The 23,612-nt window shown below is 54.8% G+C and overlaps 1 protein-coding gene across 3 annotated transcripts; it reads right to left on the bottom strand.

Moving 5' to 3' along the window:
- Nucleotides 1-25: 25 nt before the first annotated feature.
- On the bottom strand, nt 26-23,523 carry DNAAF1 (dynein axonemal assembly factor 1). 3 transcript variants are annotated; one of them, XM_049622470.1, is made up of 13 exons: nt 23,261-23,522; nt 20,969-21,104; nt 20,130-20,221; nt 18,185-18,406; nt 17,890-18,056; nt 15,000-15,121; nt 11,946-12,112; nt 8,010-8,276; nt 4,448-4,557; nt 3,161-3,223; nt 1,939-2,305; nt 864-963; nt 26-522 (listed from the first exon to the last, which is right to left on the bottom strand). In XM_049622470.1, the coding sequence occupies exons 1-12, from the start codon at nt 23,388-23,390 to the stop codon at nt 872-874; spliced, it is 1,935 nt and encodes a 644-aa protein (XP_049478427.1). In that variant the 5' UTR covers nt 23,391-23,522; the 3' UTR covers nt 26-522; nt 864-871. The 3 variants fall into 3 exon arrangements, with proteins under 3 accessions (XP_049478427.1, XP_049478428.1, XP_049478429.1); XM_049622471.1 differs by having other exon boundaries at nt 26-432; XM_049622472.1 differs by lacking the exon at nt 8,010-8,276 and having other exon boundaries at nt 23,261-23,523.
- Between the last annotated feature and the right edge of the window lie 89 nt (nt 23,524-23,612).

Here is a 23,612-nt window from a genome sequence, read left to right as displayed (position 1 = left end):
TCAGAGCCACGGGGACAGCAAAATAGTCGTTTCTCCCCGTTTATGCTTTTGCTCGAAGATCCTTCCCGACCGCACGTTGCAAAGGCCCCGGTGGTCTCGTCGACCCGTGCAAAGGCCTGAAGGTCCGTGTTGTCGGGATTCGTTCCCTGCAGGGGACGGTGTTGTGCTTAAAAGCAGGGGCCCCGTCGACATTGGGGTCACGGTGCGGGTGCCTCACCGTGCTCAGGGAGGCTGCTGGTGCTGGTTAGTTGGTGTTTGTTGAGCAGTTTCGACCAGGATCTAATGTTCTCTAGGGGGAGACACTCGGTCCCGCGTTTAGGGATTGAATAAACTCGGCCGCTGAGCCCGAGCCCGGCAGCGTCCCTTTGCGTGGCTTTTGACGTGTAATGTGTGAATTGACGTCCTCCGAAGCATGTGGCTCAGTGAAAGATCCTGCTGTCCTGGGGGGAAAAGGGGCCCCCAGAACGTCACCCAGATTTCTTATCACACGTGAGGAGAAGACTGGTCCTTTTCTCGGGGCACCTGAGGGAAAGAGGCGCACACGACTCGCACAGATGTTAAATAACGCCCTGACTCGGTGGGTCCTGGCGTGTCTGTAATGCTCGTGGGAGATGTGCGTGGTTACACAGTTCACACCGTGGAGGATGGGGGGGCGGAGGGGGGCGACACGTGCTTTGAGTGGGACTGCAGCGCCGTCCACACTTGGGGGGGGGGGTGCCAGCATGGGGGGAGCTGGGCACCCGGCGCCCTCAGCAAGGGCTGCTCTTTGGAAGCAAGGGGAGCCCGGCCAAGGGGGGCTGCGCCCACGGGGGGGCCTGGTCACAGGCTCACCGTCCCCGTCAGTCTAGGGGCGGAAGGTTCACCTTGGGGTTCAGTCCGAGCCAAATTCAGTGTCCTCGCGGCCTCCCGCCTCGGGCTCTGCGAGCTCCGTCTCCAGCCGTGGCCCGTTCTTGGCGATGTTTCCTAGTCGGGAGAGAGGGTAACTGTGTTCTCTGGAGACGTGGTCAACCCCCACGTCTTCCTGCACGTGGGCCTTGAGGCAACCACGTGAGCTGGTGTCGGGAAGGGAGCCTGGCAGGGGCGCCTGGGGCCCTCAGTCGGTTAAGCAACCGGCTCCTGGTTTTGGCTCAGGTCGTGATCGCACGTTTTGTGAGTTCAGGTCCCGGACCAGGCTCGGCACTGACAGTGCGGAGCCTGCTTGGGGTTCTCCCTCCCTCTCTCTGCCCCTCCCCTGCTCTTGTGCGTGTGTGCGCGCGCGCTCTCTCTGTCTCTCTTTCCGTCTCGAAATGAATGAGTGAACTTAAGGAGAAAAGGAAGAAATCTGGTTACCAGCTAGTGTTGGGTGAGAGCAGGAATCGTCTGGGCTCGACAGAGAGCCGGCGACAGTTCCTGAACTACTTAGACCCACCCCATTTGCCTGTTACCCGCTTCCCCAAACGTGCGTTTCCCCGGCCACGTGTGTGGGCCCCCGGCGCCAGGCCAGGCTGATGTGTTGGTCTGTGACTTCACGTGCCCCCCCCAGCCGGCCGCCCCCTGCCTGCCGAACCTCCCTTCCCTGCCGGCACTACGCCACTCGTCCGCGCGGAGGACGCCACTCTCCGGCCAGGGGTCGCCCTCATCTTGTCCCGCGCTCCCCACCCCCCCTCGGAAGCCTGGGTCTGGAGAGGCCGAGGATCGGGCGGGGGGCGGGGGCGGGGAACGACAGACACAGTCTCCCCAGGCCCCCGGAGACGCCCGCTTGCCCGCCCAGGAGCGTGTCAGCTCTGCGGCCGTCCCCCAGGCCAGCGAGTAGCAACATCAGAGCCATACACGGACACGATCTACAGTGGTCTCCGTGGTCTGTTGTGATCGGCCCTCTCCAGCCCGCCGGCCGCCCTCCCTGGGTCTGGGGCAAGTGGGTCGTGTCCCCACCATCCGAGCCTCGTAGGGTGGCGTTACCTGGGGGAGAGGCTGAGAGTAGGCCGCTGTCCCCGTCCTCACTGGAAGGGGGCGGTGCGGTGTCCCTTGGGCAGGTTGGGGGCGTCGGTGGTTGGCCTGACGGTCCCTCGTCGTGGAGCTCTTGAATCAGTGGGTGTGGGGACTTAGCGTCCCTAAGACTTGGGGTTTCGAAGACCCTCTTTGCTGTTGCCGCTTTCAGTATGCCTGTAAAGGGCGTCTCAGCCTTCCTCGAGGTGTCCTTGGGGATTGCGAATATGTTTGAAAGGGTATCTGGGATGTTTTCCAGCTCTGGGAGTGAGGAGTAGTCCAGCTCAGGGTCACTGTCGTCACTCGAGCTCGAGATGGCTGTCACCTTTGGAGCGCACACCTGTTGAGAGAGAAAAGACGTGTGAACGTTTCTGCTTTCACGGTGGTCACGGTCAAATGCCCGGCGCTGATTCTGCTCTCTCACTGGTCATAAAATACTGTCGTCACGCACAAGAAAGGCGTGCGGGAGCCCAGCACCGTGCCCTCGGGCAGTCGGGCATCAGGACGGATGCCCTCGGCCAGCCGTCCGGAGCCCCCGGGGCGGAGCCGAGCTCCCCGGCAGGGCCGCGGTCCTCTGCACCTTCTGTCGCTCTGCGGCCATGCTCGCCTCGCCCGCCCTGTGCCTGCCACGCCAGCCCTCCCGGGGCTCCAGATGGGCTCCGCTCTGAGCCTCGGCCTCGGGCTGCCATACGCTCCACCCGATGTGGCCCCCTGGGGACGAGGCCCCCACGGGGACTGTGGTCTCGTGTGTGTTTCCTTCCTCCGTGATGAGCTCCTGGACGGAGATGGTGTCTCACGCTTTCCTCTCTCTCGGGCCCCGGTGATGCCGGAGGGAGGCGGCTCCGGTCCACCCGGGGGAACCCATCCTGCCCTGGACGCTCGCCTTCCCCGTCGGAGTGTCGCTGTAGGACAGAGGTCCCGAAAGCGAGCGTACGGTACCCGAGAAGGACAGAGACGCGTGGTCAGGTAATTATGTACGAGAAGCAGGTACTGGACGTCGTGACACGATGTGCCCTCGGGAGGACCTCACAGAAGTGGGCGACGGTGGCAGCCGCCCTTCCTTTGGTGAGGGACGGCCGAGGGCGTGGTGCCGTGGCACAGGAGCGCCTGACTCGCGCCAAGGGGCCGTGCCCCGTAAGTGACAAGACTGGGGTGACGGGACACGAGGTTCGTGCGGGAAGGCGGGGCTGATGACCTCGTCCTGGCCGTCCAGAGGCTCGCCGGCGTCCGCGTCCTCGTCCTCCAAGTCGGGCAGGTCCTAGAAGAGCAGAGAGTCCCCGTCACCAGGCGATGCGCACGCAGGGGCGGCAGGGGCGTGCGCGCGGCCCGTGGCCGGGAGAACTGAGGAAGGACCCGACGGGCCACCGTGCACGCTCTCACACACGCGTCGGGAACCCAGACCGCAGCGATGACAGTGACCGAGGTCTGCGGGAATGGCTACCTCTCGCCCCGCTTCTCTGTGGCTTTAGAGACACGGCCCCTTCGTCTGGGGAAAGTGACGGGGCCCGAACCCAGCGCACCACGAGTGTACCGGTTCCTCACTCCCTTCCTCTGTACAGTGGGGATGATGATGGCACCTGCCACCTCGCAGAGTTTTGGAAGGTTCAGTCAATACGCACGCCTTTGAGACCAGTGCCAGGCAGAGTTAGAACCAGAAGTATTAGCCATCTTCCCGTATACAGCGGGTTCTCCAATTAATCCTGTTTTGTTCCTTAGCATCCATAGGCTCGGAAAACTAGAGACCCACTCTGGACGTGGACCGCGCCGCTTAACTCTTACTGACTCGCGTGCAGTTGTGAGGTTTGCCAGGAAGGAGGCAGGGGCAGGCGTAGCTGTGCGCATGGGTTTAAGCTAAAGGGGCCCGCTCGTGCCCAGAGAGGCTGTCTGGTGGGCATGGAAATAAAGGGGTGAGAAATGCCGCCCCACCCCTTGGCCCGCCCCCCACCCCCCAAACACACTTCCTAGGGATTGTGACAAAATGTGTGAATTCCCACGCTTCCCGTTCCTGCGGGCCAGAGCATTTACGACCGGTCCCCAAACGGAACGTCTGGGAGAAGGGGTGTTCTCAAGGCCAAACGGGCCCTCGGTCAGGAAGCCGGAGCGGCCACGGGCCAGGACGATGGCATTCGCCGCTGGCTGGACAGCCGTCCTCGGAGGAGTAGAGGCTCCCGTGATAAATGTCACGTTCTCCACAATTCTGCATGAGGCTAGCGGGACGGGATTGTTTTGCAGTGTACCTCCCGGGGAAACCTCTGGGCCAGCCCGGCTCAATCTCGACCGTGCCCGTGTATGAACCCCCGGGGAGGTCATGTTAGAAGGCGGGTCTGGTCACGAGGTCCGGAGTGAATCCTAGCCAGCTTGGGAATGTCAGGCCTGTTGGCCGCAGAGCGCGCTTTGGGGCGTGAGGGTTTTGAAGGTTTGGATGTGATCTAATAGCAACGGTCAAGAGGACACTTCTCTCCAGATGCAGCTCTCTACGTACATCGATGAAGAGCTTCTCCTTTGCCTCCGATTTGGTGGTTCCCAAGTCTTCCTCTCCATCAAGTCCCGTGCCTAACGCACCCTCGGTGGCCGCAGTCTGGGGGGGCGAGTCTAAGAACAAGCACAGAGTTATTAACCTTGGGGCTGGTTGCACGCGCGGTGGTCGGGCTGACAAGCCCAAAAAGAGGGGGAGGCCAGCCCCTGGGACGGAAGCCGCGAGAACCCCCAGACGAGGACGGGCCCTGTCTAAAGCAGAGGGGAGAGGAAAAAGCTGCCCTCTTGCTGGAACTCGACAGGGACTCCGGCAAGATAACCGTACCAGCCGGTGAGCAGCGCAGAATACGCAGGCGCCTGGGAGGAGGCCCTGTTGGGGCCAGAGATTTATCAAGGAGATAAAGGCCGACTGGGGAGATGCGGGGGAGGCAAGCTCGAGAGTCCAGGGTCCTGGCCCTGCCCAGGAGGTGCTGAGCCCACCACCCACTGGGACCGCCTGTCCCCGGTCACGGCACGAGTGTCAGGGGTGCCTGCTAATAACGTGGGGTTGCTGGGGACCGTGGAGTGGGGATGGGTTCCTCTTCCTCCTCGAGGCTCCTACTCTCCCAGGTCCCCCAGGCCCTATCTGTGGTCCCCCAGGCCCTATCCGTGGTCCCCCAGGCCCTATCCATGGCCTCCAGGCCCTATCCGTGGCCCCCTAGGCCCCATCCCTGGTCCCCCAGGTCCTATCCGTGGCCCCCAGGCCCTGTCCGTGGCCCCCTAGGCCCTATCCGTGGCCCCCAGGCCCTATCCGTGGTCCCCCAGGCCCTATCCCTGGTCCCCCAGGCCCTATCCCGTGGCCCCCAGGCCCTATCCGTGGCTCCCCAGGCCCTATCCGTGGCTCCCCAGGCCCTATCCGTGGCCCCCAGGCCCTATCCGTGGCTCCCCAGGCCCTGTCCGTGGCCCCCAGGCCCTGTCCGTGGTCCCATCCTCTGCTTGCTCTTGAGTCTCATGGCTGCAGGTAGTCGACATCAGCAGCTCAACTTTTCTTGTCACACTTAGGTCCAGTTTGGCTCAGAGCCACGTTGGACACCGATTTAGCATGAAACGAGGAGGCAGGCAGAGGGTTTCTGTGGTGGCCTCTGTGGACGGCCCCGGGCTGGCCCTCTGGGCCTTCACTCACTAGGCCCGGCGGTCACGGTCTGCACGTGGCCATCCCGGTGGCTCCTCGGAGGAGAGCCGCAAGCTCCTCCGTTCTTGTAATTACTGCCGTGGTCTGCCCCCCCACCCGGCCGGCCCTTCCTCCCACACCCCTTGTCCTGTTCATGGCACTGTGGTCGTAGTCAAGGCAGGGCCAGGGTCCTTTTGCTTCCTAAGAAACGATCTGCTTGGGCATCGTCCCGGGAAAAGGTGGGGCCGGGAAGAGACGAACAATTATTGGGCGCATCGCTTCCGCACCGTGGCAGACAGACCGTTTTCATTTCACGGGGACTGAGACAGGCTCAGAGAGGTTTTGGGGTTTGCTGACGGAAGGGTCGGACGTACGTAGCTTTGATCACAGAGTGTCTGCAGAAACAGCACCGCTTTCCTGCACGCGGTGTGTCTCAGGGAAACACGGGTCATTCTCAGACCGTTTTCGTGACCGCCGGGACTCGGCGGACTCCTCCAGGGAGAGTGTAATTCGAGGCAGAAGGTGCCGTATTTCCACGGTGGCGGTGATGGCGGGTGCTGTGCCCTCCGCTCTCCTAGCGGCTCCCTCTGCCCCGAGATGCAGACTTCCGGTGGGGCTGGGGCAGTGACTCAGGCGACCATGCCCGGATCTCAGAATCTGCACGGGAAATTCAGCAGGGCTGGTCACGTGGTTATCTCTTGGTTCCCTCCGTCCTTCGGTTACGAGGCAAGACTGTCTAACGTAGGAAAGGTGAACGGAAGAGCAGTTTTCTGAGCATAAGGTTTTTCCATTTAGATTTGCCTTTCCCGGGGCTGAGTCGTTTGACTCAAAATGGAAGGAGGATCTCCGTGCTCTGCCAGCCCAGCTCCCCTCTCAGGATGCGCGGGGGGCACAGAAAGCAAAGGCCGCGGCCCTCAGCGGCCCGGAGGGTCAGCTTCCCCGTGTGGTCACGCCTGTGTTGTGCCTTTTAAATAACAAGGCCTGTCATATGTCCACCTGTGGGAATCCTGGGGAAAAACCCTTCTGGTAGGCCTTCTCTTCGAGGGAACAAAGATGACCAGGCCCTGGGGTTGACGGCCGCTGTCCGGCAGAGCCAGGTCGTGGGCATACAAAGCAGCCCGGGTGTTTCCCAAGGAAGAAGTTATTCAGAACAAGTCCTGCTTCTTAGAGAAGCATTCCAGCCTCGTGGCAAAGTCTGAAGAGCGTGACCGGCGTCTGAAGAGGGGCGAGCTGAGCACCAGAGAACGTTTTCTTTCCCTGACCGAGGCCCTTCAGATGTAACTCATCCCTGGGCAATTCTTGGGTCTCAGGCACAGCAGGAGCGGCGGCGTGTCAAAGGCGAGGCTGCGAGACGGGTTTTTCCGACGTTACTGAAGATGAGGGCGTGGCTCTAAATCCCCGTGGATGGTGGGGCGGTATGGGGGGGGGGGGGGGGGAGCAGGGTGGGCCTCAGCTGGGTGAGTCGTCGAGGCTGGTCTGCTCTGTTCAAATCCTTTAGCCGGAAAAGGATTCACCCCTGCCTGGCACTCGGGGGTGTGGCCCTGCCCCTCTGGCTGTATCCTCGATGGTCTGGGGACAGGGTTACTCCTTGGTCTCTCCCAGACCATGGGGACCTTCCTTCTGGGATCCCTGTGTTCTGGTCAGACCAGTTCAACTCCCCGGCCAGACCCCCAAGGCTGCTCAGGGGAACAAAATGTTCCCCGTCTCTCAAGGCCCTATAGACGGGGCATTTTCCAGGTCTGGCTCCCTTCACCAATGCCACAGCTATAGGGCAGCGTCGTGGGTGAGTCCCGGGTTTATCTGCTAGTTAAGCAGGACCCAAGGAACGCGGCCGGAACCTGCCAGGCGGCCTGCTGTGCCCAGATCTGCGTGATTATTTTTTTTAATTTTTAAATTTTTAAAAAAATTTTAAGAGAGGGAAATTTAAGAATTTCAAATTTAAAAATTTAAGAGAGAGAGAGAGAGAGCGAGCACAAGCGGGGTAGGGGCAGAGAGAGAGGGAGACACAGAATCCGAACCAGGCTCCAGGCTCCGAGCTGTCGGCACAGAGCTGGACGCGGGCCTCGAACTCGTGAACAGCGCGATCATGACATGAGTCGACACTGGACGCCTAACCGACTGAGCCACCCAGGTGCCCCAAATGATTATCTTTTAGATATAACGGATTCAGTAAAATACACCTTTCGTGTTTCCCCCGTGTCTTTTGACCTTGTTTACCAGAAAATGCAGTTATGGCCCCATTATGTTCCCATGGGCAGCGCTGCTCTAGAAAATGAGACATGGATACTTCATCCTAGAGACACAGAATCGGAGGAGGTGGAAAGTAGCCCGGCCCCCACAGGCGCGTGGCTCAGAGGCCGTGGTCCCCGGGGACGCATGGGTCCCCGAGGGCGCACGCGTGTGGCTCTCCGCTCCTTACCTCCGCAGGCAGCTCCGGGGGCGGCCGGCTTCAGGGTCTCCTCCAGGGGTGCCCCCCCTGGCCCCTGGCCTTCAGTGGCTCCGGTGCCGTCCACGGGCAGCTCCCCCACGAGACCCGACTTTTCCGGGAATAGCTCATCCTTGGCCTTGAAGCTTTCCGTGACAAACAGCTCCATTTTCTGCCGCCGCCCTCCCTCCTCACCAGGCTCTTCCTTCCCTTCCTCGGTGGCATCCACGTTGTCCTTCTCGTCTGGCACCGGCTCCTTCCCTGAGCAAGAGAAGTCCGCAGGTGAACAGGAGACCTCCTGGGGGGGACGAGATGGTCTAGACGTCTCTCGGGGACACGCAGCGAACTGTGAACGGGGCGTGAGCTCAGGGGACTGTCGGGGACACGGCAATGGTGTCCAAGAAAGCGAATCAGCGGAGCTAAGGGTCCCCAGAGGGGCCACTCGGTCTAGTGGAACGGGACACGGCCTTGAAGAAAACAGCTCAGGAGGCTCTGAGGAGACGCGCGCGGGAGCATTCGGGTTTCCGGACTGTGGGGTGCTCTACGTCCAGATGGCTCAGCACAACAGGACTCTCTCTGCGTGTGCGTGTGCGTGTGCGTGTGTGTGAACGTCGAACACCATCCAGTCTAAACGGACACAGCTGTTTGTTTCCCTATTCTTTAAGCTTTCCTGAAAATTTGAGAACTACCCAAATAAAAAGTTTGGAAAAGGACAAAATACTATAGGAGAATGTCTACCTCGTGGAACATGTATTATGCCAATTTCCCACGAGAGGCAGAAGGCAATAGAATCATGCCGTTGTTCTATAGGAGCACACACGGGTTCCACGCATGGGGAAGAGCCACGAGGTCCTTCTACGAAATACTGGGTGGTTCTTCCCGCACTTGTTATTAGCGCTGCTTTTCTGTTTTCTTTTTTTTTTTTTTTCAGCTTATTTATTTTGAGGGAGAGAGAGAGAGAGAGAGAGAGAGAGAGAGAGTGTGTACGCAAGTTGGGGAGGGGCAGAGAGGGAGAGAGCATCCCAAGCAGGCTCTGCACTGGCAGACAGAGCTTGACCCGGGCTTCCATCCCACCAACTGTGAGATCGTGACCTGGGCCGAGATCCAGAGGCAGATGCTCAACCGACCGAGCCACCCACGGGCCCCACTTTTCTGTTTTCCACGTGTGGTTGTAATTGGGTGAAACACAGCAAATGTCATTTAAAACCCCCCGTGGGGACTCCAGCCCCTCTACTGGGTACAGGATGAGGAAGGGGGTTTTTATTTATTAAGGTGCCTTGATGACCGTCCCTAGGATCCTGCAGGCTGGTGTCGGGCTTGGGCCAGCACAGACCCAGGACCAAATCCTGGCGGGGGCATCAGGTGTGGGCGGGCAACTCTGAGTCCCGGATTCGGGCCAGTACATTAGGGAGGCAGCGAGGGGGTCGTTTACACCCAACCCGGGAGTGGACAGAATCTCGAAATCGGGTGAGAGAGGTCAAGGCGAGGAGACAGATTCTGAGATCCTAGAATAGGCCACAGGGTCTTTGGGGCCAAGAACCTTTCCCAGGCCTGCTCTGGTCCTGACAGGCCAGGAGTAGTAGCTTTCGAGTAGCTTTGGAGGGCTGAACAAGTTTCATGCAGGCACCCAGACTGTCAGCTCTGGTCCGAGCGAACCAGAGGGAACACGATCTGTGCCACAGAGAAAACGTGTTTCATTCCCGGCTCCCAGAACTGCGTTGTCAAGGTGGGACATGAAAAGGAATACGGTACGGATTGTGCTCCCTCCCACCGGGAGGGACCGCGAAAACATCGTGCCCGGTGACAGAAGCCAGAGGCAAAAGGTCGCATCTTGCAGAGAGTTCCACATATATGAAGCATCCAGAAACATGGGCGGTTGTCGGGGGCTGGGGGAGGACGGAGAGGGGAGTCCCGGCTCACGGGTACAGGCTTTGGTTCCGGGGTGATGACGATGTTTTGAAACTAGACGCAGATGCGGGTTGCACAACGCTGTGATTGTGCTAAATTCCACCTCAAAATGATTCATTTTACGTTATGTGAATTTCATCTCCATTAAAAAAAACCAAAAACCAAAAAGGTCAAGGGCCTCCGTGTTTTTCCACGGTGATTTGCACAGAAGGCCTGTCTCCCGCCCGGGGCTGCACCTCCCTGCCTGGACCTTTTGCCACGCCCCCTCCCCCCAGGAGCCACCAAGCTCATGACCCTAGCATCGCTTCCATGACAGCTGTCTGCTGCCTAGCCCACCACCTCCTGTCCCCTGCCACATCCAGGCTGGTCTTCAAGGCCCTTTTGCCAGGATGTCACCCAACCTAGCTAACCTTGTAGGGTTTCCTAATTTACAACTTAAGTCTAAACAGAGGTGCCCGGCACCCCTCTTCACCTCGCCAGGGCCGCTGCAGGCTGCGCGGAGGGGCGGAACCGGGCGCCGTCCCTGCTGGGATCTGTGACCATGTCTGCGTGCTCACCGTGTAAGCACACGTGCCCGTGCCTGGCGTTGGTGTGCAGACACCTATCGACGCCCCCTCCCCACAGATGGGCAGAGGACGATCTGTGTGCAGTGAAATAGAGCAATAGAGTAGTAATAGACAACCTTAGTATCCGTCTGACTGAGGTACGGGATAAAGGCACTGACTAAGCCCGGCGTACAGATGCTGGCTGATGTTACTGCTGTCAGCGGCCCTACATGTGGGGCGCGTGAAATCCATACAACTCCACGTTGCTTTGATATGAATTCCGTGTTCATTTGTGGTAGACGGAGTAATGGCCCCACAAAGGCGTCCACATCCTAATCCTAGAACGTGTGAGTATGTGACCTCGTGTGGTAAAAGGGACTCTGCCGAGGAGATCAAGGACAATGGGGCGATGATCCTAGATGATCCAGGTGGGCTCGATATCACCACATGGATCCCTAAGAGAGGGGGGGCAGGGGAGTCAGAGCTGGAGAGAGAGTTGAAGGTCTTGCAGAGGGAGATGGAGGAGGGGCCACAGGCCAAGGGACGTGGGCACCTCTAGAAGCCGGAAAAGATGAAAGAACAGACTCTCCCTGGGAGCCTCCAGAAAGAACGCAGCCCTGCCCACATCTTGATTTTAGTCCCATGAGACTGTGTCAGACTTCTGACGTACAAAACTGTGATCATAAGTGTGTGGTTTTAAGCCCCTACATTTATGGTTATTTGTTATGGCTGTCATAGAAAACCAATGCATCATTTATTTTGGAAAACTAGGCTATTTTAACACAACTGTGCTTTCACCACCGGGAAGAGCTGGGGGCAGGTGGGTGAGGCCACATGCACATGGACCAGAGAGGTGTGAATGAATGGTCAAAAATAAATCAATCCCGGGGGCGCCTGGGGGGCTCAGTCAATTAAGCATTTGGCTCTTGATTTCGGCTCACGTCACCATCTCACAGTTGATGAGTTCAAGCCCTACAATGGGCTCTGCACTGACAGCATGGAGCCTGCTTGGGATTCTCTCTCTCCCTCTCTCTGCCCCTCACCCTTCTCACACACACTCTCTCTCTCAATAAATAAACATTAAAAAAAAAATCACAGAGTTGAAAGACCAAGTTCGCCAGCCCAGATCTCTCTCTCTCCCTCTCTCAATAAATAAACATTAAAAAAACAAAACAAAACAACCCAGAGTTGAAAGACCAAGTTCGCCAGCCCAGATCTCTTGCTCTCCCTCTCTCAATAAATAAACATTAAAAAAAAAAACCCAGAGTTAAAAGACCAAGTTTACCAGCCCAGATCTCTCTCTCTCTCTGTCTCTCTCAATAAACATTAAAAAAAAATCCCAGAGTTGAAAGACCAAGTTCGCCAGCCCAGATCTCGCTCTTTCTCTCAATAAATAAACATTAAAAAAAAAATCCCAGAGTTGAAAGACCAAGTTCACCAGCCCAGATTTCTAGTCTAAACAGAGCCCCGAGCGTACCTTCCTCCTGGCTGGCTTTCTGCAGTTTTCTCTCCTCTGCCCGCCGCTTAATCATCGCTAGGGCTTCGATGCTGTCTGTGATCTTCTTCCTCTCTCTGCTCTCCCACTGCTCTCTCTCTTCTTTCTCAGCTGCGAGCCCGCCCCTGGCCCAGGCCTCGGCACAAGCTCTGTCAATGAGGACAAATAAAAACACCAGAAACTGGGAAGGTCTGAATTTTCGCAGGTTAAAAGTCAATTCAAAACATACACTGTCCGACCAAACTTGCTCATTTCCCTCAAATCAAACTGAAGGCACATGGGACATGTGGCCACAAGGATTCCAGATAACACGTGCACACCTATGCCTTTGATGGTTTGCAAAACCCTCCCGATGTGATGCCAAAAGAAGCAGCAACAAAAGAAAAACAGAGAACTCGGGCTCCATCGATATTAGAAGTGTTTGTAACACAAAGAATACCATAAACGAAGTAAAAAGACAACCCACAGAATGTGGGAAAGTATTTGCAAAGTATAGGCCTGCTGAAGGATGTGTAAATAGAATACATAAAGAACTTCTACAACTCGACACAAAGACCACATAATTTAAAAATAGAAAAAGTTTTTTTTTTTTTTTAATGAAATCAGAAGCCACAGATGGGGAGAAAATATTTACAAGAAAGATAACTGGGAGATGGCTTCTGTCTCGAACAAACAACTATGACAACTCAAAAAAAAAAAAAAACCACACACACAAAAATAAAACAGGCAAATGACCTAGACACGTCACCGAAGAAGATAGGCAGATGGCAAAAAAGCTCAGCATCCTATGACATTAGGGAATTGCAAATTACATCGATGAGATCCCACATCACACCGACTGGAAGGACTGAAACTCCCAAACACTGACACCAGATGCTGGCGAGGACACCAAGCAGGGAGTCGCTCGTCGTGGTGCTGCTGCTCTGGAAGGGAGCCAGGCAACCTCAAGGCTAAACGTAATCTTCCCAGGGATGCCTGGGGGCGGGGGCTCAGTCTGTTAAGCACCTGACTTCAGCTCAGGTCATGATCTCACAGTTTGTGGGTTCGAGCCCCGCGTCGGGCTCTGTGCTGACGGCTCGGAGCCTGGAGCCTGCTTCGGATTCTGTGTCTCCCTCTCTCTCTCTGCCTCTCCCCTTCTTGCGCTCTGTCTCTGTCTCTCAAAAATGAATAAATGTTAAAAAAAATTAAAAAAAAAAATAAACGTACTCTTCCCGTACAAGCCAGGGTGATGCTCCTAAGTATCCCCTCAACTGAGATAAAAAGAGATGTCCACACAAACACCCACACACGAACATTGGTAGCAGCACCCTTCACGATAGCCCCAAAGTGGGAACAACCCAAAAGTCCATCAACGGATGGATAAATACAATGGGGCATTTCCAAATGGAATATTATTTTGTGACGTTGTTTTGGAACGGATTACTGATACATACTGCTGTGTGGACGAGCCTTGAAACGATTTTGCTCAGCCGATCACGAAAGCCCACACGTGGTGTGATGCCATTTATATGAAACATCCAGAAAAGAAAGAACCCACAGAGATAGAGAATGAGGGATATCAGCTAATGAGTAAGGGTTACTTTCCTGGGGCGACAAAAATATTCTAGAATGGGTGTGGGGGTGGGCGCACAACCCTGAATACACTAGAAAACACTGACTTGTACACCTTGAATGGGTGAATTGTTCTAGGGGCTGGGGATACGGCAGCAGGTGACCCAAGAGGTGACGATACTCGCTCTGTTAGAACTGCCCTTTTATGGGGAAAGACAGACCCTAAAGAAGGAAACAAGTATGCCAGAGGCTGATGTGTCCACAGAAAAGAAATCCGGTTAAAGAGACCCCAGGTGGAAAAGGTGCTTCCGAGATGAGGGGTGGGGTCGGGAGGGCTTAACGAGGTGACGCATGAGTAGACACCTGCAACACCAGTGAAGTGCTTCCGGGGCACGGAGAACAGCCGGTGGCTCGCTCCATCAGCCAGGGGTGGGCGCGGTTAGAACTAAGACGCAGGGGACTCGGGGCCCTGAGCCAGAGCGTGGGGTCTCACCGCCAGGGGTCCGGCTCCCACCCCTGTTCACCCTTCCCTGCGGGGTCAGCCCCGCCCCGGGTGGGGCTCCCGCTCTCTCCTCTGAGCCCAGCTCTGCTCAAACCCCACGTGGAACAAGGACGCTGCGGTCACATTGTCCCCACCTTCCAGGTAAGGAATGTGAGGCCGGGGACGTTAGCGAGCCCCTCCGAGCGGACAGAACTCAGACTGCCCAGAAGCAGGCGGTTTTGTTTTCTCATCTGGTTGGAGAGGAGGCTCTCACTTCTATTGGAAATATTTGTCTGTTGGATTTAAGTTTGCGAGTTCAAGAACATATTACCGGCAGCCCGTACTACTGGGGGCTTACTCTGAGAGTCAAAAGGGACTTAAATTAAAAACACAGATGAAAGTAGTGAGTCCTGGGAGTCCTGGGTTCAATATTCTTAATATAAGGAAGAGCTCTTAGCAACCAGGAAGGAAAGGGCCTCCAAAAGGAGCGCGGGAGAAAGCGATGGGCGGAGACGATGCCCCTGCCTGACGCCCGACCCCATCAGTTACCCCCAAATAAAATGAGATATAGTCTTCGCTCTCCGGTTAACCCGGCAAAGATTTCTTTCACGCGGCTATGTCTGCTGAAGTTATGAACTTTACAAACTTGCTAAAAAACAATTAGAAAATACTCACAAGCGCCTTTGAAAAGGCTCAAACCACAGTCCTTAATCCAATAACACCACTCCCAGAATTCCACCTTATGGAAATCAGCAGGAGCGAGGCCGGAGACTTACATGCAAGGATACTCATCAGGGGATTACGAAAAAGCCAATCTATGAATAAGCGCTCGAAAACAGGGAATTTCTTATTATAAACAGTTATGCAGCCATCAAACTTGTTTCCTAAGAATGTGTAACGATGTGCGGAAATGCTCCCAAGTCCGAAATTTGTACGAGTTTACTGTTGAGTGTGCACAACAATTCTGTATTAAAATGTGAGCCACAGGCTCCCCCCCTCCTTACCTGTCCTTTGGGAAAACTGGTCTGTCATCCAGATAGGTGAGATGTTTTAGTCGTACGGTGACTGTCCTTCGATAGTTAGCGATGTGCTTGATAACGGGGTTTCCCATCAAATTCAGTACACGCTGTAAGCATGAACCAAAGCCGTTACAAAAACAGGGGTGTGACTGAAACGTTTCACGCGTGCGGTGCTCTGAGAGAACAAAACACAGCGCGTGTGCCCACGCCATCTCCTCGCGACTTTATCAGGGAAGCCGGAGGCGTCTCCTCACTTTTCTGTCCCCAGGGCTGATGATTATAGAGCAGCGCTTTCCTGCGCTTGAACTCCAGATCTGGAATCTCACCGTCCTTCCAGAACAGCCTCGGAAGGCACATCCGGAGGCCTCTCCGTGTCGGCAAGGGCCTTGTTTTGCTCAGCCAAGCCCTTTTGCTGACGTTAACCTTGGTCTAATTGATCGTCTTCCCTCTTCCCTGGCCAGCACCCATTTGAAGAAAGCATACACCGCAGCCAGGCGGACAGGAAGCACTGACTTAGGGAAAGGATGGAAAGTGCTGGATGTCGTTGGACCAGCGTGGCCCCCCCTCCCCCTTCTTTACACACTGTCTCCTCCTTCCCGGCCTGCGAAACTCAGAGAACTAACTGAGCGGCCAAGGTGATATCCGGGAGCGCCATTTAAAACTAGTTTGCCTGGGGGCACCTGGGTGGCTCAGTCGGTTAAGCGGCCGACTCCAGCTCAGGTCATGATCTCACAGTCCGTGAGTTTGAGCCCCGCGTCGGGCTCTGTGCTGACTGCTCAGAGCCTGGAGCCTGTTTCAGATTCTGTGTCTCCCTCTCTCTGACCCTCCCCTGTTCATGCTCTGTCTCTCCCTATCTCAAAAATAAATAAAAAACGTTAAAAAAAAAACAAACTAGTTTGCCTGAAGGTGTGAGTTTTCTGATCTAAAGTGGTTTGTGTTATTGGTGAAAATAAATAGACCATACGCTAGTTAACGTAGCATTCCCCAAACATCATTCTCATACCGCCTTCTCCATTCTCATGGTGTCTTCAGGGGCCAGCGCCGCAGGGCTGGGGTGGGGTGAGGGGGGGGCAATACACCCAGGGGCAGGCACTAAGGGGCTGCATCGCGTGGGGAGGATTTGAAAGTGATCACAATGTCACTGTAAAGCAGACTGCTTTTGTCACGGGTTGAGCTGTGTCCCCCCCGCCCCCAAATTCACGCGTTCAATTTCTAACCCCAGCATCCTCAGAATGTGGCCGAATTTGGAGATAGGGCCTTTAAAGAGGTGATTCAGATTACATGAGGTCATTGGGGTGGGCCCTTGTCCGGTCTGACAGGTGTCGGGGATTGGGGGATAAGAGGGGATTCGGACACACACGGAGGGAAGGACCTTGTGACGACGCAGTGAGCCGTCTGTCTACAGGCCACAGAGAGAGGCCTCAGGAGAAACCAGCCCCAAAGACACCTTGATCCTGGACCTTCTACCCCCCAGAATCAGGAGAAAATGCATTTCTGTCACTTAAGCTGCCCAGTGTGTGGTACTTTGTTACGGCAGTTAAGCAACGAGAAAAAACAAAAAGTATTATACGACAGCTTCATATTATCGCCGTGTGCTGGCAGTTCTAAACTAGCCCTTCTTGACCAGCTGCTCAGATTGTTCCTGAACTGTGATTTGCTTACCATGCTTTAAAGCGACCCAGGTTTGCCTTGCACATCCATGCCCTAAGCGGTGAACAGTGAACTCAGGGGTTTTGGGTGTCCCTTGTAACGCTCTCCTTGTAAATTTCCTTGTCATACTTTCCTTTCCTCGGTACACGTGACAGCAAGGGTTAAATCGTATCGGACACTGTACACATGAACCCAAGTTCATGATGCCACCAGGAAAGAAAAGCCGTTCATTGTCACCATTAGTGGTCGCTGGGTTCTTGACCCCCTTCCCCGAAAATCGATGAATAAAAAGAACGAACCAGACCTTCATCCCGGCCTTTTCTGTGCGAACTACGCATGGGGGAGCCATTAGACGAGGGGGTTCCCGGTTGCAGAAGTACGCCAGCTAACGTGGCAGGGACATGTGGTCTGGACAATGGCCACCGCGTGGCTCCTGAAGGAATGGCTCATCGAGGCGGTGTCGCGTTCGCCGGTGGCTGCTACACAGCCGGGGGGTGGGGGTGGGGGGCCTCAACCGGCTGCAGCAGGCTGACGACACGGGGGGGGGGGCCACCAGGCTGTCTTCAAGTTCCACGCAAGAGAGACAACCAGACATGACAGGCCCCGCGCCGTGCCGCAGCCTGGAGCTGCACTGGACCGCGCCTCCGGCCCCATCGGCATTTCACAAGAAACACGGGTCCAGCAGAACATGCTAAACGACACCACGGGGGTGCAATCAACCAAATCCGGAACGTGGCAAAGTCCTGCAAGGGGAGCTGGCTTCTCTGGCGGAGGAGTGAGAGGGGCCAGTGGGGGGTAACTGTGAGCAGTCAAGAAAGGAAGTTCTCATCTGCCAGCGGCCCTGAAACGTTTGCGGGTGAAATGACCCGGAGGCTGGGCATTCGAGCTACTCCAGCTCCAAACACCAAGAGGACAGACTGGGAGAAGGAAGAGCCCAGAGGAAAGGAGGGAAGAGAGATTCGGTATCTAAAGAACGCAAGTTTTGGGGCGCCTGGGTGGCGCAGTCGGTTGGGCGTCCGACTTCAGCCAGGTCACGATCTCGCGGTCTGTGAGTTGGAGCCCCGCGTCGGGCTCTGGGCTGACGGCTCGGAGCCTGGAGCCTGTTTCCGGTTCTGTGTCTCCCTCTCTCTCTGCCCCTCCCCCGTTCATGCTCTGTCTCGCTCTGTCCCAAAAATAAATAAAAAAACGTTAAAGAACGCAAGTTTTGAGCGTGTGCACGTTTTACCAAGTCAGGCATGCTCTCCAGGACGCTCAGGATTTCGGGATCACTCAGCTTATTGTGGGAAAGGTCGAGGACGCAAAGTTTCAAACACTCCTTTAGATGCTGAATGTCTTCCACGGTCTCTAAGTGATTGTGGGCCATCTGGAGCATGTTCAGGACCGGCAGGCAGGCTGGAAGGTGAGGTGGGCAGAAGTAAGCAACAGGGGTATACAAATCCTCCAGAACCTCCCCCAGGGGAAAGGGGTGGGCGCAGGGGCACAGAGAAAGACCCCTGGGGGCGGGGGTGGGGGCATCTTACAGAGGTTTTCAATGGTCTTGATGAAATTGTTGCTCAGGTTGAGGGCATCCAGTTTCTGCAGAGGCTCTAAGTTCTCGATTTTATGAAGCAAGTTCACTTGCAGGAAGAGACATCGCAATTCGGTTTGGGCCTCCAGATTCTCGATTCTCTGTATCCCGTTGCACTCCAGCCAGAGGCAACGCAGCCCCGTGTACTCTTCGAGGTTCTCGATGCGATCGAAACCTGGTGAGAAGGAAGGGGGCGTCCGAGGAGCTCGGGGTCACCCTTGTGTATGCCTCCCTGCCAAGCATCCACACCTCCTTCCGCCGGGAACACCACGGCCACCTTCCTTGAGGGGCATTCCTCTCCTGGGGCTGCCCCATGGCTTCCTGGGGGGCCAAACAGAGTCTTAGCAGTTCACTGGGGGCCAGTCACACTTAGCCAAATGGGGCCAACTTTGATAGCTGGGGGGTTTTGCTGGGTCCGCTGGAGAGAGGTGGTCTTTTCGCTGGGACGGCCAGTCCGGGTAAGGTGGGGCCGAGCCCTGTAGCAACCACCTTCCCTTCACGGCCGGGAGTGAGTGGAGGCGATGGGGGGCCTTCCCGAAATGAGCCAGAAGCAGGTCCAAGCAGGGGAAGACAGCCAAGGGAAGCCGTACCATGAGCGTGGGGACCCGGCTAAGCCTGAAAGGAGTGCTAACTGTGGGTTTTGTTTCCTTCCATTTTTCAGTTTTATGAGCCAAATTTAAGGTTAGAAAACATTTTCTTTACTTTAGTAACTCATTATCAATTTGTAGTTCATCGTTCCTCTGCTCTTACGCAAAGCCTTTGAAAGGTTATTTTTTTGCCCAAAAAAGTTTAAAAAAAATTTTTTTAATGTTTATTTATTTTAAGAGAGATAGAGAGAGACTGACTGCAAGCGAGGGAGGGGCAGAGAGAGAGGGAGACACAGAATCCGACGCAGGCTCCAGGCTCCGAGCTGTCAGCACAGAGCCCGACGCGGGGCTCGAACTCACGAACCGTAAGATCGTGACCTGAGCCGAAATCGGATGCTCAACCGACCGAGCCACCCAGGCGCCCCCCTGAAGAAGTTTTGATTAAAAAATTGTAGTATTGCTGATTAGCCAGAACGACCCAGCAAAGCTGTTCCTAGGTTCCCGGCCCTCAGAAACGGTACCAGACATTGAATTTGTTTTCATCGCTAGGTTTGGGGACAATTTGGTCCATGGCAGCAGCAGAGAATCCAGGGACTCCTCCCTCCTAGCTCTTGTACCTTCTGACTCTCTCCACTAAGTCCAACCTGTTGGGTCCTCTTCTTCCAACCTCTTAAAGATCGGTCCCCTCGGGATCCGCCCTGCGACATCATCCCATTCCCTGCGATTCCTATGTTGGGTGCAGAATTTTGGAGGGGGCAACGTGGAGGTGAGGAGGCCAGTTAGGAGGCCCTGTGTTTCTTTAAGAGCCCTTGGGGGCCTTCCTGGCCTGGTCTGAAAAACGTAAAGTCCTTTAGAAAATATAAATCAAAGATCGCAACACGCTTCCCTGGTATCGGTACGGGCAGTGGCCCCCTTTATAAACTCCAGTCAGGGAAGACTTTTCGGAGAAATACTGCTTCTCCGTAAATCTCCACTCAACTCTGAAATTTCTACCTTGATATACTTTGAGAACTCCAGAGGATCCCAGCAAGACACTTTTGATAACTTCGGCCTGATGCGACACTTCTGGGCCAGGTCCTTACCTCAAAACTTTTTTTTTAAATGTTTGTTTATTTTTGAGAGAGAGACAGAGAGCAAGCAGGGGAGGGGCAGAGAGAGAGGGGGACACACAATCCAAAGCAGGGTCCAGGCCCTGAGCTGTGAGCCCAGAGCCTGCTGAGGGGCTCAAAACCATGAACCGTGAGATCATGACCCGAGCCCAAGTCAGGCACTTAACCGACGGAGCCCCCCCAGGCGCCCCCAGGTCCTTACCTTTAAAGTGTAAATACAGCGTGTCGTTCAATGCTGGGGTAATGTAAAGTTGGTGTTGCTTGCAGAGTTTCTGTATAAAACGTTTAGTCATTCTGTTCCATGAGAAACATGAAAAGGAAATTCGTTGCAATTTGTCAGCAATTTGAAATTTCAATTTGCAATACAGTCAGAACTTCTTCCCCAAATTCCAAAATATCCTACATGCCCGATAACTAATTTTTTTTTTTCTTCCTGGACTCTTTTAAGTTCTTTTTCAGTACACCTTTTTCAGGGCCTCGTCCCGTATCATCACTTTCAGCAATCTTGAAAATTGCCGTGTAGGTTCTTTTTTTTTATTTTATTTATTTATTAAAAAAATTTCTTTTTTAACGTTTATTTATTTTTGAGACAGAGAGAGACAGAGCATGAACGGGGGAGGGTCAGAGAGAGGGAGACACAGAATCTGAAACAGGCTCCAGGCTCCGAGCCGTCAGCCCAGAGCCCGACGCGGGGCTCGAACTCACGGACCGCGAGATCCTGACCTGAGCCGAAGTTGGCCGCTCAACCGACTGAGCCACCCAGGCGCCCTGCCGTGTAGGTTCTAATAAAAATACTTTCGACGGTGTCATCAAGAACGGCCAGAATTTCTTTCTCCAGGTCTGGCATTAAAGTTTAACACATTGTGGTTAGTTGTGCCACAGAGGCAGCGCCGTCCTGACTCCCCTACCAATTCTCAGACACCGGGGCCGGCTCTTTAACCTCCCCGAGCCTCAGTTTCCTTATTGATACAAAGGGGCGGTCACACGATCTTCCTTCCTCAGTAAATGTGCGCTGGAACTGGCAGCAGCATGCCCACATACCTGGGGCCGTGGTCTCCCTTGTCATCTGTCTGGTGTCCTAAGTGACCGTCTGCCCCGCTATCGCCACTCTGTTTCTGCTCGCTTGGGTAGCGTACGTCAGAAGGACCCACACGTGTTTCCTTAGGATCATTAATTGCTGTAAAAAAAAAAAAAAAGAGAGAGAGAGACTGGTTCCATAGAGGTCAAGAAGGGTAGAAAAAAAATTTGCCCAATTTCAGCTTGATTAGTATCTGTGTTTAGTATGGAACGTGGGTGACAGTTTGTAAAGCATCGGTAAGGACCGCGGGAAGTTTGCTTCCGGGCACGTCCTCTATAAAAGCTCTTGTACAGGTGTGCAAGGACATGTGTGCAAAGATATTCATTTCTGCGTTACTTTTAACAGCCAAAGAGTGTCAACAGCGCAAACATCCATCCATAGCGACTGGTTATATAAAACAATGGATCAGTAGTCTGCCTTGGAAAAGAAGCCACTGGAGCTACATCAATCAACATGGACAATTCTTGGGGCGCCTGGGTGACTCAGTCGGTTAAGCATCCGACTTCGGCTCAGGTCATGATCTTGCAGTTTGTGGGTTCGAGCCCTGGGTGGGGGTCTGTGCTGACAGCTCAAAACCTGGAGCCCGCTTCGCATTCTGTGTCTCCCTCTCTCTCTCTCAAAAATAGACACACATTAAAAAGATACGGGTAATTCTCAGAAACGTGTATGAAATGAAAAAGCAAGTTTCGTCATAAGCCCAGGATAACATTCATACAAGTTTAAAACATACAAACCAATGCTCTGCACTGTTTAAGGATATATTACAGAGACAGAGGTGATTGAATTCATACAAAATTCTGGAGAAGGGGAGCAGAGAATGAACTGAGGGCAGGAGGCCAAAAGGAACATCACCTTTATCTGAAATGCCTTATTTCTTAAGTTTAAAAAAGACTTCAAGCAGAAATGATAAAGTATTGATCATTTTCAATTCTTAGGGACGGTGCCTGGGCGCTTGTTATGATGTTCTCTCTTCTTTTGTAAAAGTTCTCGAAAGAAAAACCACAGGAAAAGAAACAAAAACGGTGAAAATATCGTTGGTAAGAAGAGAATGAGCACATTTAAAGGCACTTAATTTTTTTTTTTTTTTAGCGGTCAATCAAAATTGGCCAGTTCAAATGCACTTAACCTTTAAGAGCCACTGGTGACTGCACTCTGTGTTCCTGTGGTCTATCGAACCACCGTAAACACTCCGTGTGTGGGGCTGTGTCTTACAGTCTTCTATTTCCCACTGCACACAATGCCCAGCCAAGAGAGGCACCAGATAAGTGTTTGTGGAATAAAGAGGAGGTGCTCCATATACGTAATGATTGATTGGTTGCATGAATGACAAGAGCTAGCGTTGATTAATGGCCCACAGTAACCCAGCAACCTAATTATGATTATCCCTGCTCACAGATGAGGAGACTGCCCCCAAAGAGAGGTTTAAACCCTGGGCTGGCAGCCATAAAGCTGGTTAGTTGCAGAGCCGCAACCCATACCCAGCGTGAGCAGCTCCAAAGCCTATCTCTTTCCAGACGGCTACAAGGCTTCCCTACAGCTCTTTCATACAGGGCTTGCCTGGACAGGTCAGTGCTCAAGACACGTTTGTTGACTGCGTCCAAAAAATGAAATGCAAATCAAGTAGTTTGTCTCGTCGTTAAAAGATTTCCCTTAGGAAATGGAGCGGCGAAATGGGAGCAGAGGGTGAAGGCTGTCTTCTAAACCCATTCTGGGAAACTCTGTGGAGGCAGTCACCCACTGACCCCAGAATCACCAGCTCCTCACTCACTCTCTACCACGGACCAGGCACTGGACTGGACATTGAATTCGATCAGGAAATCCTGCCCCAACACAGCCTGCGGTCTAGAAGGGGAGAGCCTTCGTCTTACACGGTGGTAGCAACAAAGAGATACGTTGAAAACACGGAACAGGTGGGCGATGGGGGAAGGGGGTGTTGGGCAAGGGCTAGCGCTCCGGAGTCGGACTATGAAGCACGAATCTGTTCTGTCATTGACCGAATGAGGGTGATCCATTTGGAGCCAGTTTCAAAACCTCTTTAAGTCCGTTTCCTCATCTCTATGAACTGGGGGGAGGAGGGCCTACCGCAGAGGGCAGGGTGTAAGGCTCAAACGAGGTGAACGCTGGGCACGCATCCTTTAAAAAGTGTGTGCCGCTCCTGTTATTATTACTGTTGTTCCCGCTGGCTGGGAAGGTCAGGTGTGGTGCTGGGGGCAGCCCCTCGCCCCCCCTCGGCTCCCTGGGGCGGCAGTCGGCACCTTCCCTGAGGCCCCCCAGGTCTGCGTCCCCGTGGTCGCTCGCCGACTCCTCCACGCCCGGCTCCTGCGCGCAGCCCTGCTCCGCCGGCCCGTCCACCACGGGCTCCGAGGTCTCGGGGTGCATGCTCATTCCGGAAGCACCGAAAGCCCCGTTCCGTGGGGTCGCTACTGCCCCCGGCCCCGCCAGGGAGGCCCCGCTTTCCTCCTCAGCCTACCACTCGCGCCCGAATCGTTGGCGGCCCGACGCTTGCCCGGTTTCCACGGCAACCGCCGCGCACGCGCAGTAAGGTGGGCCGGCACGTAGGGACGCCGGGGGCGGGCCCCGCAAAGGCTCCGCCCCCGGCGCGGGCGC

This window comes from Panthera uncia (genome assembly GCF_023721935.1).
Source record: "Panthera uncia isolate 11264 chromosome E2 unlocalized genomic scaffold, Puncia_PCG_1.0 HiC_scaffold_20, whole genome shotgun sequence".
In the NCBI taxonomy this organism is placed as follows: domain Eukaryota; kingdom Metazoa; phylum Chordata; class Mammalia; order Carnivora; family Felidae; genus Panthera; species Panthera uncia.
Note: the sequence above shows the minus strand (reverse complement) of the source record. Positions and strands in the feature narration are given on the sequence as shown.